At 43.6% G+C, this 14,367-nt stretch overlaps 1 protein-coding gene across 3 annotated transcripts in view; it reads right to left on the bottom strand.

Moving 5' to 3' along the window:
- LOC133614888 (roundabout homolog 2) overlaps positions 1-14,367 on the bottom strand; it is a 398,279-nt gene that overhangs the window by 52,660 nt on the left and 331,252 nt on the right. For all 3 annotated transcript variants that reach the window (XM_061973251.1, XM_061973250.2, XM_061973252.1), the window contains 2 exons: positions 2,286-2,463; positions 1,997-2,218 (listed from right to left, as the gene is read on the bottom strand). In XM_061973251.1, the coding sequence (XP_061829235.1) occupies positions 1,997-2,218; positions 2,286-2,463 (400 nt within the window). The remainder of the gene's footprint in view (positions 1-1,996; positions 2,219-2,285; positions 2,464-14,367) is intronic.

Raw genomic sequence — 14,367 nt, 5'->3', positions numbered from 1 at the left:
ATGTAGACCACATTATGTGTTGTATGTAGACCACATTGTGTGTTGTATGTAGACCACATTGTGTGTTGTATGTAGACCACATTATGTGTTGTATGTAGACCACATTGTGTGTTGTATGTAGACCACATTGTTTGTGTGTTGTAAGTAGACCACATTGTGTGTTGTATATAGACCACATTGTTTGTGTGTTGTATGTAGACCACATTGTTTATGTGTTGTATGTAGAGCACATTGTTTGTGTGTTGTATGTAGACCACATTGTTTGTGTGTTGTATGTAGACCACATTGTTTGTGTGTTGTATGTAGACCACATTGTTTGTGTGTTGTATGTAGACCACATTGTTTGTGTGTTGTATGTAGACCACATTGCTTAGCAGAGTTCAGTGATGCAAATGCATGTCAAGTTGATCAACACATTGTATTATTCTCCACTACAATAAAAGTACTGAAATGAAGGCTAAAAGGGCATTAAAGGAGGCCTTAAAAATATATATATATAAGTAACTAAATAGTTACTTTTCACAGTAACGCATTACTTTTTGGTGTAAGTAACTGAGTTAGTAACTGAGTCACTTTTGAAATACAGTAACTAGTAACTGTAACTAGTTTTCAGTAACTAACCCAACACTGGAAATACATGTTAACTGCGTTGCTATGCAACAGATGTGTTTATGTTCCAAAGGACATGTTCTAAATCAGGGGTGCTCATTACGTCGATCGCGATCTACCGGTCGATCTCGGAGGGTGTGTCAGTCGATCACCAGCCAGGCATTAAAAAAATAGTCCTAAAAATGAGCGATCATAAATCTTCACTATGACGTCACTTCCGTCACTTGATTGACATTCACGGCACCCGAGGGTCTTCTGAGATGACGCTGGCTGCTGCCAGCTCATTAAAATTACCGACTGGAAGGCGAGAAACACTTTATTTCAACAGACTCTGGCGCCGTACCTGTCGTCAAAACTCCAAAGACCGACTGCACAGTTGCACGATAAAAGCTCTGCTTCATCCTGCCTGCGCTACCAAAATAAGAGTCTCAGAAAGCTGGCGTGCACAAGCTAGCAAGCTACGGAGTTTGCCGACAATGTATTTCTTGTAAAGTGTATACAAAGGAGTACGGAAGCTGGACAAATAAGATGCCAAAAACCAACCACTTTCATGTGGTATTGGACAGAAAGGAGGACTTTTTTTCTCCTCCATTCGAAAATGCGGACGTTATCATCACTACTGTCTGATTCCAATCAATGCAAGTCATCACAATCAGGTAATACACCAACTTATATTCTTGTCTTCATGAAAGAAAGGAATCTATATGTGTTAAACATGCTTGTATTATCTTTAAACACCTTTAAGTTGTTAACAATATTAACTATATGTGTTAAACATGCTTGTATTATCTTTAAACACCTTTAACTTGTTAACAATATTAACTATATGTACTAAACATGCTTGTTTTATCTTTAACCACCTTTAAGTTGTTAACAATATTAACTATATGTGTTAAACATGCTTGCATTATCTTTAAACACCTTTAACTTGTTAACAAAAACATATATTTCATAAATAAGTAAATATAAATGATATATATGAATGAGGTAGATCCCCACGACTTGATCAATTGAAAAGTAGCTCGCCTGCAGAAAAAGTGTGAGCACCCCTGTTTTAAATGAAACTTCTTAGCCTTGAATACTGTACATTTGAATGATCTGAGACCGACTTGAAAAACTTTCCCTAGTTGGAAACAAACTTTGCCAAGTTGCCTTCTTCTTGTTCTCCTGTTTGAGCCATCAGAGGTGACAGCGCAGCAGAAAGTGAGTGAAAACTGATGAAAGTCACGAGCTGTCATAGCAACCTTTTATTCTTTCTGCAGCTCATGTCTGCCACCCCAAATGAAAAGTGTCACATTTCAGAGGTCGAGCCTGATTTTCGTTTCTTCACTCGCCACTTCTCGAAAACGACAAAAACTCACCGGCTTTTAGCTTTCGGCGCTTATACCTGCTGGGGTGTAGGCGAAGGAGGTGGTGTAGTGGCCAAGCTGCTTCCTCCTGCGGTGGCGGCAGTAGAACCAAAGGCTGAAGCCCATCAGTGCCAGCCAGGCAGCCATGCCAAGCCCGGCGATGAAGGCCGGCTGGCGCACCACGATGGTGATCTGCTCCGAAATGCTGACATCGCCGCCGCCGTTCCTCACGGGCGTTAATGTGTTGACCCCCTGTAGAGCTGATGGAGGACCAGAGAATGAGTGAAAAGCCCCGGATGTTAATTTTTTCTTAAAAACGAGACCCACTGAGAAGAAGGTCCACGGGCGGGCTTTGCTCGCCAACACCCAGGCGGGTGACGGCGGCCACCGTGACGGTGTAGCGGACATCGGGCAGCAGGTCACTCAGCAGGATGGACAGAACAGACCCGTCCACTGTTCGGTTTATGTGGTCGTCCTGGTCCAGGCTGCTGCTCACACACCACACCTGGAGACGGACGTGCTAATTGGTTAGACGTTACTGTTCCAGATCAGCCTTTCTAGGCCAGGGGTCGGCAACCCAAAATGTTGAAAGAGCCATATTGGACCAAAAATGCAAAAACAAATCTGTCTGGAGCCGCAAAAAAAATGAAAAGCCATATTACATACAGATAGCGTGTCATGAGATATAAATTGAATTAAGAGGACTTAAAGGAAACTAAATGAGCTCAAATATAGCTACAAATGAGGCATAATGATGCAATATGTACATATAGCTAGCCTAAATAGCATGTTAGCATCGATTAGCTTGCAGTCATGCAGTGACCAAATATGCCCGATTAGCACTCCACACAAGTCAATAACATCAACAAAACTCACCTCTATGTGTCCATGCACAACGTTAAAAGTTTGGTGGACAAAATGAGACGGAAAAAGAAGTGGCATAAAACCATACTTGCCGACCTTGAGACCTCCGATTTCGGGAGGTAGTGGGTAGGGGGCGGGGGGCGTGGTCGTGGCGGGCGGGGGCGTGGTTGGGGGCGGGGCCAAGAGGGGAGGAGTATATTTACAGCTAGAATTCACCAAGTCAAGTATTTCATATATATATATATATATATATATATATATATATATATATATATATATATATATATATATATATATAAGAAATACTTGACTTTCACAAACAGAGTGGACCGACACCAGCAGATGACATGGCACCCCAAACCATCACTGATGGTGGAAACTTTACACTAGACTTCAGGCAACGTGGATCCTGTGCCTCTCCTGTCTTCCTCCAGACTCTGGGACCTCGATTTCCAAAGGAAATGCAAAATTTGCATGGTTGGGTGATGGTTTGGGGTGCCATGTCATCTGCTGGTGTCGGTCCACTCTGTTTCCTGAGATCCAGGGTCAACGCAGCCGTCTACCAGCAAGTTTTAGAGCACTTCATGCTTCCTGCTGCTGACCTGCTCTATGGAGATGGAGATTTCAAGTTCCAACAGGACTTGGCGCCTGCACACAGCGCAAAATCTACCCGTGCCTGGTTTTACGGACCATGGTATTTCTGTTCTAAATTGGCCCGCCAACTCCCCTGACCTTAGCCCCATAGAAAATCTGTGGGGTATTGTGAAAAGGAAGATGCAGAATGCCAGACCCAAAAACGCAGAAGAGTTGAAGGCCACTATCAGAGCAACCTGGGCTCTCATAACACCTGAGCAGTGCCAGAAACTCATCGACTCCATGCCACGCCGCATTAACGCAGTAATTGAGGCAAAAGGAGCTCCAACCAAGTATTGAGTATTGTACATGCTCATATTTTTCATTTTCATACTTTTCAGTTGGCCAACATTTCTAAAAATCCCTTTTTTGTATTAGCCTTAAGTAATATTCTAATTTTGTGACACACGGAATTTTGGATTTTCTTTTGTTGCCACTTCAAATCATCAAAATTAAATGAAATAAACATTTGAATGCATCAGTCTGTGTGCAATGAATAAATATAATGTACAAGTTACACCTTTTGAATGCAATTACTGAAATAAATCAAGTTTTTCAAAATATTCTAATTTACTGGCTTTTACCTGTATATATATATATATATATATATATATATATATATATATATATATATATATATATAAATTGTTGCGTTTTGGACCAGTTGTTCCTCCCAGGGAATTCAAGTCACAAGTCGCTCCCAAGCTTTTTACGACACTTAAAGCTGAGTTGAAAAACCACCAGAGACAGAATAGGTATTTTGTTGTATATTTTCAAAGCTTTGCAGATATACTTTCAGACCAGTCCAGCATAGAACATTCTATCGCCCCGCCAAAATGGTCTCTCTCTCCCGATCCCAAAACCCTCTCTTTTCTCCCCTCTCTGTAGTCAAAATACATGCTAGTCTAAACACATTCCAAAGCCTCAAGGTTAACACACACAGTTTACTTGCAGACAAAGCAGCAAGAGAAGAAATGGAAAACACGAGCTGTTTTCAAATATGACTATGAAATAAAAGAAGTACAACTTAAATTCGGATATATGTAAATATCTTCCTCCGACAATATATATATATATATATATATATATATATATATATATATATATATATATATATATATATATATATATATATATATATATATATAAATAAAAGAAATACTTGAATTTCAGTGTTCATTTATTTACACATATACACACACATAACACTCATCTACTCATTGTTGAGTTAAGGGTTGAATTGTCCATCCTTGTTCTATTCTCTGTCACTATTTTTCTAACCATGCTGAACACCCTTTCGCAGGTACCCAGAAAGGTTTCGAGTACCACCAAAAAAACTGAATCTCTGAAGACAGTATAAAAATCTGTGTTAAAGGTGTACAAATACTGTTTGCATAATAAGCATGTTATTTTTTTCTACAAATGAGGGTTAAGAGTTCAGTACTAAAAAAAAAGAAAAAAGAATGTGGCTTAAGTACAGTTTTTTAATTGAGCTACTGCATTTTTTTGGTTGGGTTGTTTATTTATTTTGAGTAACTTCTATACATTTCTAAAAGGGGAATAATGTAATAGAGTGATCTATGTTTGTCTGTTGCCATCTCCTGGTGAATGTTGGCTATAGCGTACTGGGGTTACTTTTTGGTTGGCCAACGATTTACGTGGTGTTGCGCACCTGACGTCACTCAGGTCCGCATGGAGCTGAAGGGGGCGTGGCTTACAGCTCCGCCTGAATTTTGGGAGATTTTCGGGAGAAAATTTGTCCCGGGAGGTTTTCGGGAGAGACGCTGAATTTCGGGAGTCTCCCGGTTTCCGGGAGGGTTGGCAAGTATGCATAAAACACGTCCTAGAAAGCTGTACATGTAAACAAACTACGGTGAGTTCAAGGACCGCCAAAATTAGTGGGACAAAACGGCGCTCGCCAAATACTCGAATCAGTGAAGCATGTTTAATACAAACAGTGTGCTTTATAACAATTGGGGAGGTTTGTGTCATGTTTGTCCTCCTTCAGAAACCATATTAACACAAAAAATGTATTTTTTTCCCCTCATCTTTTTTCATACATTTTCGAAAAAGCTCCAGAGAGCCACTAGGGCGGCGCTAAAGAGCCGCATGTGGCTCAAGAGCCGCGGGTTGCAGACCCCCAATCTAGGAGGAATTTGGAGGATCAGTCATAGTTTTCATGTCGGACGTAAACAACTAAGGATGTCCAGATCGACATTTTTGGCCTCAGATTCGATCCGATCTCGAGTCCCGATCCAAAACTTTGACAATAGACGATAGAAGCCCAAATGTTTTATAGCAAGTAACTGAAGTATCGGTACACACAAAAACACCTTTTTATAAAGCTTATCCTATTAAATGTAGAAGTAGCTCGTATTGTTGTAAATCAGATGATGTGGTATTGAATGCCACAAACTTTTTACAAAATAAAGTGGCTAATTCACGATAACTTAACAAAACAGCCTGTATTAACTGTACATGTGTTTTAATTATTTATGGTGAGGGTTATTAACAATTTAACAAAATCAACACAATATTTTATCCATCCATCCATCTTCTTCCGCTTATCCGAGGTCGGGTCGCGGGGGCAGCAGCCTAAGCAGGGAAGCCCAGACTTCCCTCTCCCCAGCCACTTCGTCCAGCTCCTCCCGGGGGATCCCGAGGCGTTCACAGGCCAGCCGGGAGACATAGTCTTCCCAACGTGTCCTGGGTCTTCCCCGTGGCCTCCAACGGTCGGACGTGCCCTAAACACCTCCCAAGGGAGGCGATCGGGTGGCATCCTGACCAGATGCCCGAACCACCTCATCTGGCTCCTCTCGATGTGGAGGAGCAGCGGCTTTACTTTGAGCTCCTCCCGGATGGCAGAGCTTCTCACCCTATCTCTAAGGGAGAGCCCCGCCACCCGGCGGAGGAAACTCATTTCGGCCGCTTGTACCCCTGATCTTGTCCTTTCGGTCATAACCCAAAGCTCATGACCATAGGTGAGGATGGGAACGTAGATCGACCGGTAAATTGAGAGCTTTGCCTTCCGGCTCAGCTCCTTCTTCACCACAACGGATCGATACAGCGTCCGCATTACTGAAGATGCCGCAACGATCCGCCTGTCGATCTCACCATCCACTCTTCCCTCACTCGTGAACAAGACTCCGAGGTACTTTAACTCCTCCACTTGGGGCAAGATCTCCTCCCCAACCCGGAGATGGCACTCCACCCTTTTCCGGGCGAGAACCATGGACTCGGACTTGGAGGTGCTGATTCTCATCCCAGTCGCTTCACACTCGGCTGCGAACCGATCCAGTGAGAGCTGAAGATCCTGGCCAGATGAAGCCATCAGGACCACATCATCTGCAAAAAGCAGAAACCTAATCCTGCAGCCACCAAACCGGATCCCCTCAACGCCTTGACTGCGCCTAGAAATTCTGTCCATAAAAGTTATGAACAGAATGGGTGACAAAGGGCAGCCTTGGCGGAGTCCAACCCTCACCGGAAACGTGTCCGACTTACTGCCGGCAATGCGGACCAAGCTCTGGCACTGATCATACAGGGAGCGGACTGCCACAATCAGACAGTCCGATACCCCATACTCTCTGAGCACTCCCCACAGGACTTCCCGAGGAACACGGTCGAATGCCTTCTCCAAGTCCACAAAACACATGTAGACTGGTTGGGCAAACTCCCATGCACCCTCAAGGACCCTGCCGAGAGTATAGAGCTGGTCCACAGTTCCACGACCAGGACGAAAACCGTGGTTATGCAACTAAATTATAGTTAATAATAATTCTAAGGAAAGTTGAATCTGCAAGCCTTTCTTAGTTTATACAGTACATTTGAGTTGTCAACACTGCTATTTTTTTATTTTATATTTCTTGACTTTCTGTAAAATATTTGTCAAATTAAATGACTTTTTTCCAATTTTCTGGCTTTGAAATAGAATGTGCTGTGTCCCCAATGCATTTGTGTTCATTAAAATACAATTTGAGGTTTACTTACCTTTTTAAAACTCACTGCTATTATTATGAACATAAATGTATATTCGTGGATGCATGTGTGCAGTCGCTAGTCCAAAACAAGTAGTTGCTCTCCGGAGGGAAGAACCCATATTGAAACAGTCTCAGCCGATCGTAATATTGCCCGCATATTTAGAGGGGCGCTTCCAGCTCCAGAAGAATGGGCTGACTCAGGAGTATCTCCCTTCTAAGAGACGTTGGATTATGCTGTCTATATTGAGTTTGTCCACTGTGCTGTTCCTGTAAAAAAATACAATTATTCGAATCTAGGTCTCGGCTTTCAATTACGTCACTTTCTGGTCGCGGGAAAATATGTTGGTATGAGCCGGTTAATATGTAGCCACGCTGGTAAAGATTTCACACCTAGCGTTAGCTTAGACTCGGAAAGGGTGACTAAATAAACAATGGTTACTCGCTAGAGATGCGCGGTTTGCGGCAGGCCCGGCCCTAACCAATCTGGCGCCCTAGGCAAGATTTTAGGTGGCGCCCCCCCACATCGTCAGTGAAGTGTATATACTCACAAGAAACCGAATAGCTTTGTCTTTGACCTTTTTTTTTTTTACTTACAACTATACCTAATATATAAAGGGGTGGAAAAGTGACTATTACCTGCAGGGCAAACATTAGCTAACCAGAAGGCAATAACAATGTAAACAAAAAACACCTGCTTAAAAGATGTAATACAAATGTCCCTGAGGAATGTAAGGTGGGAGTACTGTAATTACCTAACGTTACATTATTATTTTCCATAACAATTTAGCCCCCTCCACAATATTAACCCGACGTTAAAACAGAACTAGCTATTTATTGATTAGCAATTGCCGAATCATGTAACATTAGCTTAATGCTAAAAAGCCAGGTTACTATCACATTCTGTAACAGACAAATAATTTCATGTAGGCTAACGTTACCTACCTGCTACCTCTGTCTTTTCTCGTTTCTCCTCTTCTTTTCTCTTTTTTCTTCCTTGGGCACCTGACAGTTTTGGCCGTTTTGACATCTTGTGTTGAATTTTTTGATGTGGTGACGTCCAAAAAGAGTCATGATACGGGAAGGGAGGGGGCGCACCGTGCGCGGGAGGGGGGTCGTAATGTTGTAACAAATAATATTTCTATTAAATAGGCTTTACTTTGCATTTTAATTAACGTGGGATTATTTTTTGTATTTAGAAATAATAGTACAAACTTTTTTTTCTTTTTTTTTTTCTCCAACATTTGTGGCACTGGCGTGGCGCCCCCTGATGGACGGCGCCCTTAGCATTTGCCTATACGGCCTATGCCACGGGCCGGCCCTGGTTTGCGGGCACAACCGCGGAGTCCGCGGATTATCCGCGGATCGGGCGCATGAAATTAAAAAAAAATTAGATTTTATCCGCGGGTCGGGTCGGGTCGGGCGGTTGAAATAAAAAAAAAAATTGATTTTAAATAGATTCAGGCGGGTGGCAGTTAAACCAATTGGGAAATATATATACATAGTTAAATGTTGTTACCCACATACGAAAAACGAGCAGGCACCTGCAGCATATGCCACAACAGAAGAAAAAAAAAGAAAAGAGATGGACACTTTTACGGAGCGGAGAAGGGACGCCTCGCCGGGGTCCGGGACCGAGGCCCCTTCCCCCGAGAGGGCCCCACCGGGAACCGTAGCTGAGGCGATCCGCGAGAAGGGCCCGACGCACGTCCAGGGTCACCACCCCGCCTCGTCCGCCTTCGCCGCGGCCGGCGTCACGCGCAGCAGGTAAGCAGCTTACCTGCCCGCCACCCCCGTGGCCGGGGGCTCGTAACAGGGGTCACTCCGCGCGCTCCGCCCGCGCAGCTTACCTGCCCGCCACCCATGTTGCCGGGGGCGCGTAACAGGGGTCACTCCGCGCGCAGTGCAGTGCGGTGGGGCTCACCCTAGGTAGTTATAGACAGCAGGACGGTGGCCATGGAAGTTGGAACCCGCTAAGGAGTGTGTAACAACCCACCTGCCGAATCAACTAGCCCTGAAAATGGATGGCGCTGGAGCGTCGGGCCCATATACCCGGCCGTCGCCGGCAGCGAGACGCGCTTGGAGGTGCGCTCAGCGCGGCTCCCATATGATTGCGCACTGGTGTGCGTCTGGGTCGTGACAGCGTGGCACGCAAATGTCTGTGCTGCATTGGATCAGTCTCCTTTCTTTAACAGGCAAAAGCTTTATAACCTCACTAATGCCTTGCATCGTCTATATTAGATATATAACAACGGGCGGGTGCGGTTCTGATGAAATGTTAGATCGGGTGGATGGCGGATGGTTGACGACTTTCTGATGCGGTTGCGGATGAAATAATTGCCTATCCGCGCATCTCTATTACTCGCACACGCTCCACGACGGTAACAGAGCGTCCTTCTCTGCTTTTCTCTGCCGCACCTTGGCGAAACTCCCGATGGGTCGTTAACATATAATATATGATGTAACGGTTAGTTATATGCTAGATGACAAAGCAGGCTATACCCTAAAGTGGTCGCCAGCTGCATGAAAGTCAGCACAATTCCCCCCAGCCTTCTGGCCCAAGCAATTTATCAAGTCTGTATAAATATAAACTGTTAGCATGTTGGCCTCACAAGTCAGGAGACTGAATTGTCCGTAGACGTAAACGTGAGTGTGAATGGTTATTTGTCTATATGTAAATGGGTTCTACTTGTATAGCGCTTTTCTACCTTCAAGGTACTATTTCCACATTCACCCATTCACACACACATTCACACACTGATGCCATGCAAGGCCCTAACCACAACCCATCAGGAGCAAGGGTGAAGAGTCTTGCTCAAGGACACAACGGACGTGACGAGGTTGGTAGAAGGTGGGGATTGAATCAGCAACCCTCAGGTTGCCGGCACGGCCACTCTCCCAACTGCGCCACGCCGTCCCTAGGGTTGGGTATCGAGTATCGAGTATCGATTGGAACCGGGACTAACTTGCCGATTCTCCCGGAATCGTTCAAAAGTTTAAAGTTCGATTCCTAGTTTCGATACCCAGTCCGCCGACCAGGAAAAAAAGAATAAGTCCGCCGACCGGAAGAAGAAGCCGCTGAACACCAACGAAGAAGCGCCCACCGCCGGAAGTGTTAGCATAGCCGAGCCTATGTAGCCGAGCGAGTCAGTCAAGCATGGATAGCGGGAAAGCCACACTTTCGACCGGCGAAATGTAACACGATGCGACAGGACTGTTTCGTGCTTAGGAGGGTGCACGTCGAACATGATGAAGCACCTCCGAGTTCATGGAGTACAAATAAATGCGTGTCCCGTCTTCGACGCGCTGCGCCGACCGTCCTCCTCTGCCTCTTCCTCCGACGCCCAGCCTGGCACCTCGGTGACTGCACTGCAGTCCGAATCCGGTAAGTAAAACAATATATATGCAATAAATAATGTGTTTTGCGCCAACGTTGAGGCAGCTAACAAATTAGCCCGCGTATTTCTTCATAGACAATTTACAACCTGCGAGCCAGGCTCCGCAATGTGCTCAGCGTACTCCGTTCGCCGTAGCGGCAATGGGGAAGATGTCGGTGCCACAGACGGAAGAGTGCCACAGAAAGGTCACTGCAACACGTAGTCAAAAGACTGCATCCCTTTTCAGAGGTGGAATCTCCAACATTTAGGTTAGTTAAGCAATAATGTTAGAGCTAAGCTAATTGATACTGGGCTAAACAGCAGAGGTGGGTAGTAACGCGCTACATTTACTCCGTTACATCTACTTGAGTAACTTTTGGGATAAATTGTACTTTTAAGAGTAGTTTTAATGCAACATACTTTTACTTTTACTTGAGTATATTTATAGAGAAGAAACGCTACTTTTACTCCGCTACTTTTATCTACATTCAGCTCGCTACTCGCTACTAATTTTTATCAATCTGTTAATGCACGCTTTGTTTGTTTTGGTCTGTCAGACAGACCTTCATAGTGCCTGCGTTTCAACAAATACAGTCACTGGTGACGTTCACTCCGTTCCACCAATCAGATGCAGTCACTGGTGACGTTGGACCAATCAAACAGAGCCAGGGGTCACATGACCTGACTTAAACAAGTTGAAAAACTTATTGAGGTGTTACCATTTAGTGGTCAATTGTACGGAATATGTACTGTACTGTGCAATCTACTAATAAAAGTTCCAATCAATCAATCAAAAGTGTGAAGGAAAAAAGACCCTTTTTTATTTCAACCGTACATCCCGTCAAAAGCCTAAAGACTGACTGCACAGTTCCTGTCTTCACAATAAAAGTGCCGCTCCAACGCGCCTGCGCTTTCAAAATAAGAGTCTCCGAAAGCCAGCGCAAACAAGCTAGCAAGCGACGGAGTTTGCCGCCAATGTATTTCTTGTAAAGTGTATAAAAACGAATATGGAAGCTGGACAAATAAGAAGCCAAAAACCAACCACTTTCATGTGGTATTAGACAGAAAGGAGGAACTTTTTTTCTCCTCCATTTGAAAACGTGGACGCTATCATCACTACTGTCTGATTCCAATCAATGCAAGTCATCAGAATCAGGTAATACACCAACTTATATTCTTGTTTTCATGAAAGAAAGGAATCTATATGTGTTAAACATGCATGTATATTCATTAAAACACCTTTAACATGTAAACAAAAACGGCAAAATAAATAAATATAAATGATATACTGTATATATCAATGAGTGTGTATATATATATATATATATATGTGTGTGTATATGTTACTCATCAGTTACTCAGTACTTGAGTAGCTTTTTCACAACATACGTTTTACTTTTACTCAAGTAAATATTTGGGTGACTACTCCTTACTTTTACTTGAGTAATAAATCTCTAAAGTAACAGTACTCTTACTTGAGTACAATTTCTGGCTACTCTACCCACCTCTGCTAAACAGTAACAGCAACAGTACATGTTTGTTTATGTTTGCAGGGATATGGTGAAAACTCTCAACCCAAAATACATACCACCTTCCAGGGACTACCTGTCAAACACATTGATCATGGTACAAGAAGAATCGGAATCGAGAATCGTCAGGAATCGGAATCAAAACAAAGAATCGGAATCGGAATCGTTCGAATTCAAACGATACCCAACCCTAGCCGTCCCCATAAGTGCCCTGTGACTGGCTGGGAACCAACCCCTCAGCTGGGGTAGGCTCCAGCACACCCGTAACCCTACTGCAGAAAACCTGTATAGAAAACGGATGCATGGATGTTATATGGGGGGGTCAATGCGTGTGCCTCTCGATACAAAGTTGTCAGAAAAATTGTATGTAAATTATCAAAAAGACTTCCCGTTCCCTGAGTTCCCAGTGAACAGATGAAAGCTGTCTTTGTTGCACCAAGCCAAAGGCTTGGAAAATTCCGCTGTGTAACGATGGGAGGAGACCAAGACCTGCCCAAGCTCGATCAAGGACCAGCCCAAGACATCTTTTTCTTTTGTGTTAATGTGACCGAAAACAATGGTTATTTACACCCCCCCCCATTCCTTTAGAAACAGCTGTTGTGTAAACAGGGAATATCCAAATACAGGAGGAGACGTAAACCTTTCTTCGTCAGAGCGTGGGTGACACTGTACGAGGTTACAGGTCGACACGTTTCTCCTCAATTGAGCTAAATTGAATCCTGTCTCTGTTTATTTCCTTGCTTCTTGTCTGTTTTAATAGATGTCATCGATGTTTGAACCTGACAAAAGGTCCTGGGTTCGATACCCAGGTTGGGGTCTTTGCATGTTCTCTTTGACTGTGTGGGTTCCTTCCGAATACTCCAGCTTCCTCCCACCTCCGAAAACATGCACCTGGGAATAGGTTGATTGGCAACACTAAGTTGGCCCTAGAGTGCGAATGTTGTCTGTCTATCTGTGTTGGCCGTGTGATGAGGTGGAGACTTGTCCGGAGTGTACCCCGCCTTCCGCGCGAGTGCAGCAGGGATAGGCTCCAGTACCCCCGTGACCCGGAAAGGAACAATCGGTAGAAATTTGATATGCCTTGTTTACTGTGCATAGTTACAATGATTAAATGTGACAAAGCATATTATTATTATGATCAAAGTAGCTTCTGTTTTTTGGAAATTTGAAGATTCCAATACCAATCATTCATGAGCGGGGCGGCGGCCGATACCAATACCGATCACATGCGCATTTTTCAATCCGTTTATGGAGAGTGCTAGTGAAAGTTTAATGAAAACAACAAAATATTTTAACGAGTTTCTCATTCTCTTTTATTACATACAATTGTTTGAGCAAAACCAAGTCCGTAGTACACAATACCTACACATAATCAAAAACTGTTATCTATTACTCAATAACATCCTTGTTGCCCTCAAAGTGGGTCTTGGAAATTATTCTCTAAGTTTGTAACATTAACAAACAATTAAATATTGATTTAATCAGCTAGTATCTGTTAGAATAATCTGTTAGTATCTAAGTTATCACAAAACTTTGTGTTGCATTGAGTTCAGCTCCCCCTGGCGAGCAGACAAAAGCTGTCTTTAATCCTACCAAGCAGAAGGCTTGTAAAACTCCACTGTGTAGGATGGGAAGCAACATGAAGGTGTTCTGTTTCTTTCACGTATTGTAATCAACAGAAAGATATTGTCTTGACCGGAGAACTACAAAGCGAAGAGGAAGCAGGACCGACTCCCCTCTAGGGACCTTTTCTTTGAACTGTTTTAATCAAAGGCGATTGCTGTTTACGACCCCCGTCCCTTAGAAACAGCTGTTGCCATGTAATCAGGGAAAGTCCAAATAAAAGAGGAGGCGTACAATCTTTCGCCAGAGCGTGTTGGGAGACTGTACAAGAGTACAGCACGGACGTCTCTCCTCAATTGAGCCAAATTTAATTATGTTTAATTCCTTGCCTCTTGTCTTGTTTAACAGATATCATCAGTGTTTGAACCTGACAGTATCGATTATATGCTGATTACTGATGTACTGA

Source organism: Nerophis lumbriciformis, linkage group LG17 (genome assembly GCF_033978685.3).
Source record: "Nerophis lumbriciformis linkage group LG17, RoL_Nlum_v2.1, whole genome shotgun sequence".
Taxonomy (NCBI): Eukaryota; Metazoa; Chordata; class Actinopteri; order Syngnathiformes; family Syngnathidae; genus Nerophis; species Nerophis lumbriciformis.
Note: the sequence above shows the minus strand (reverse complement) of the source record. Positions and strands in the feature narration are given on the sequence as shown.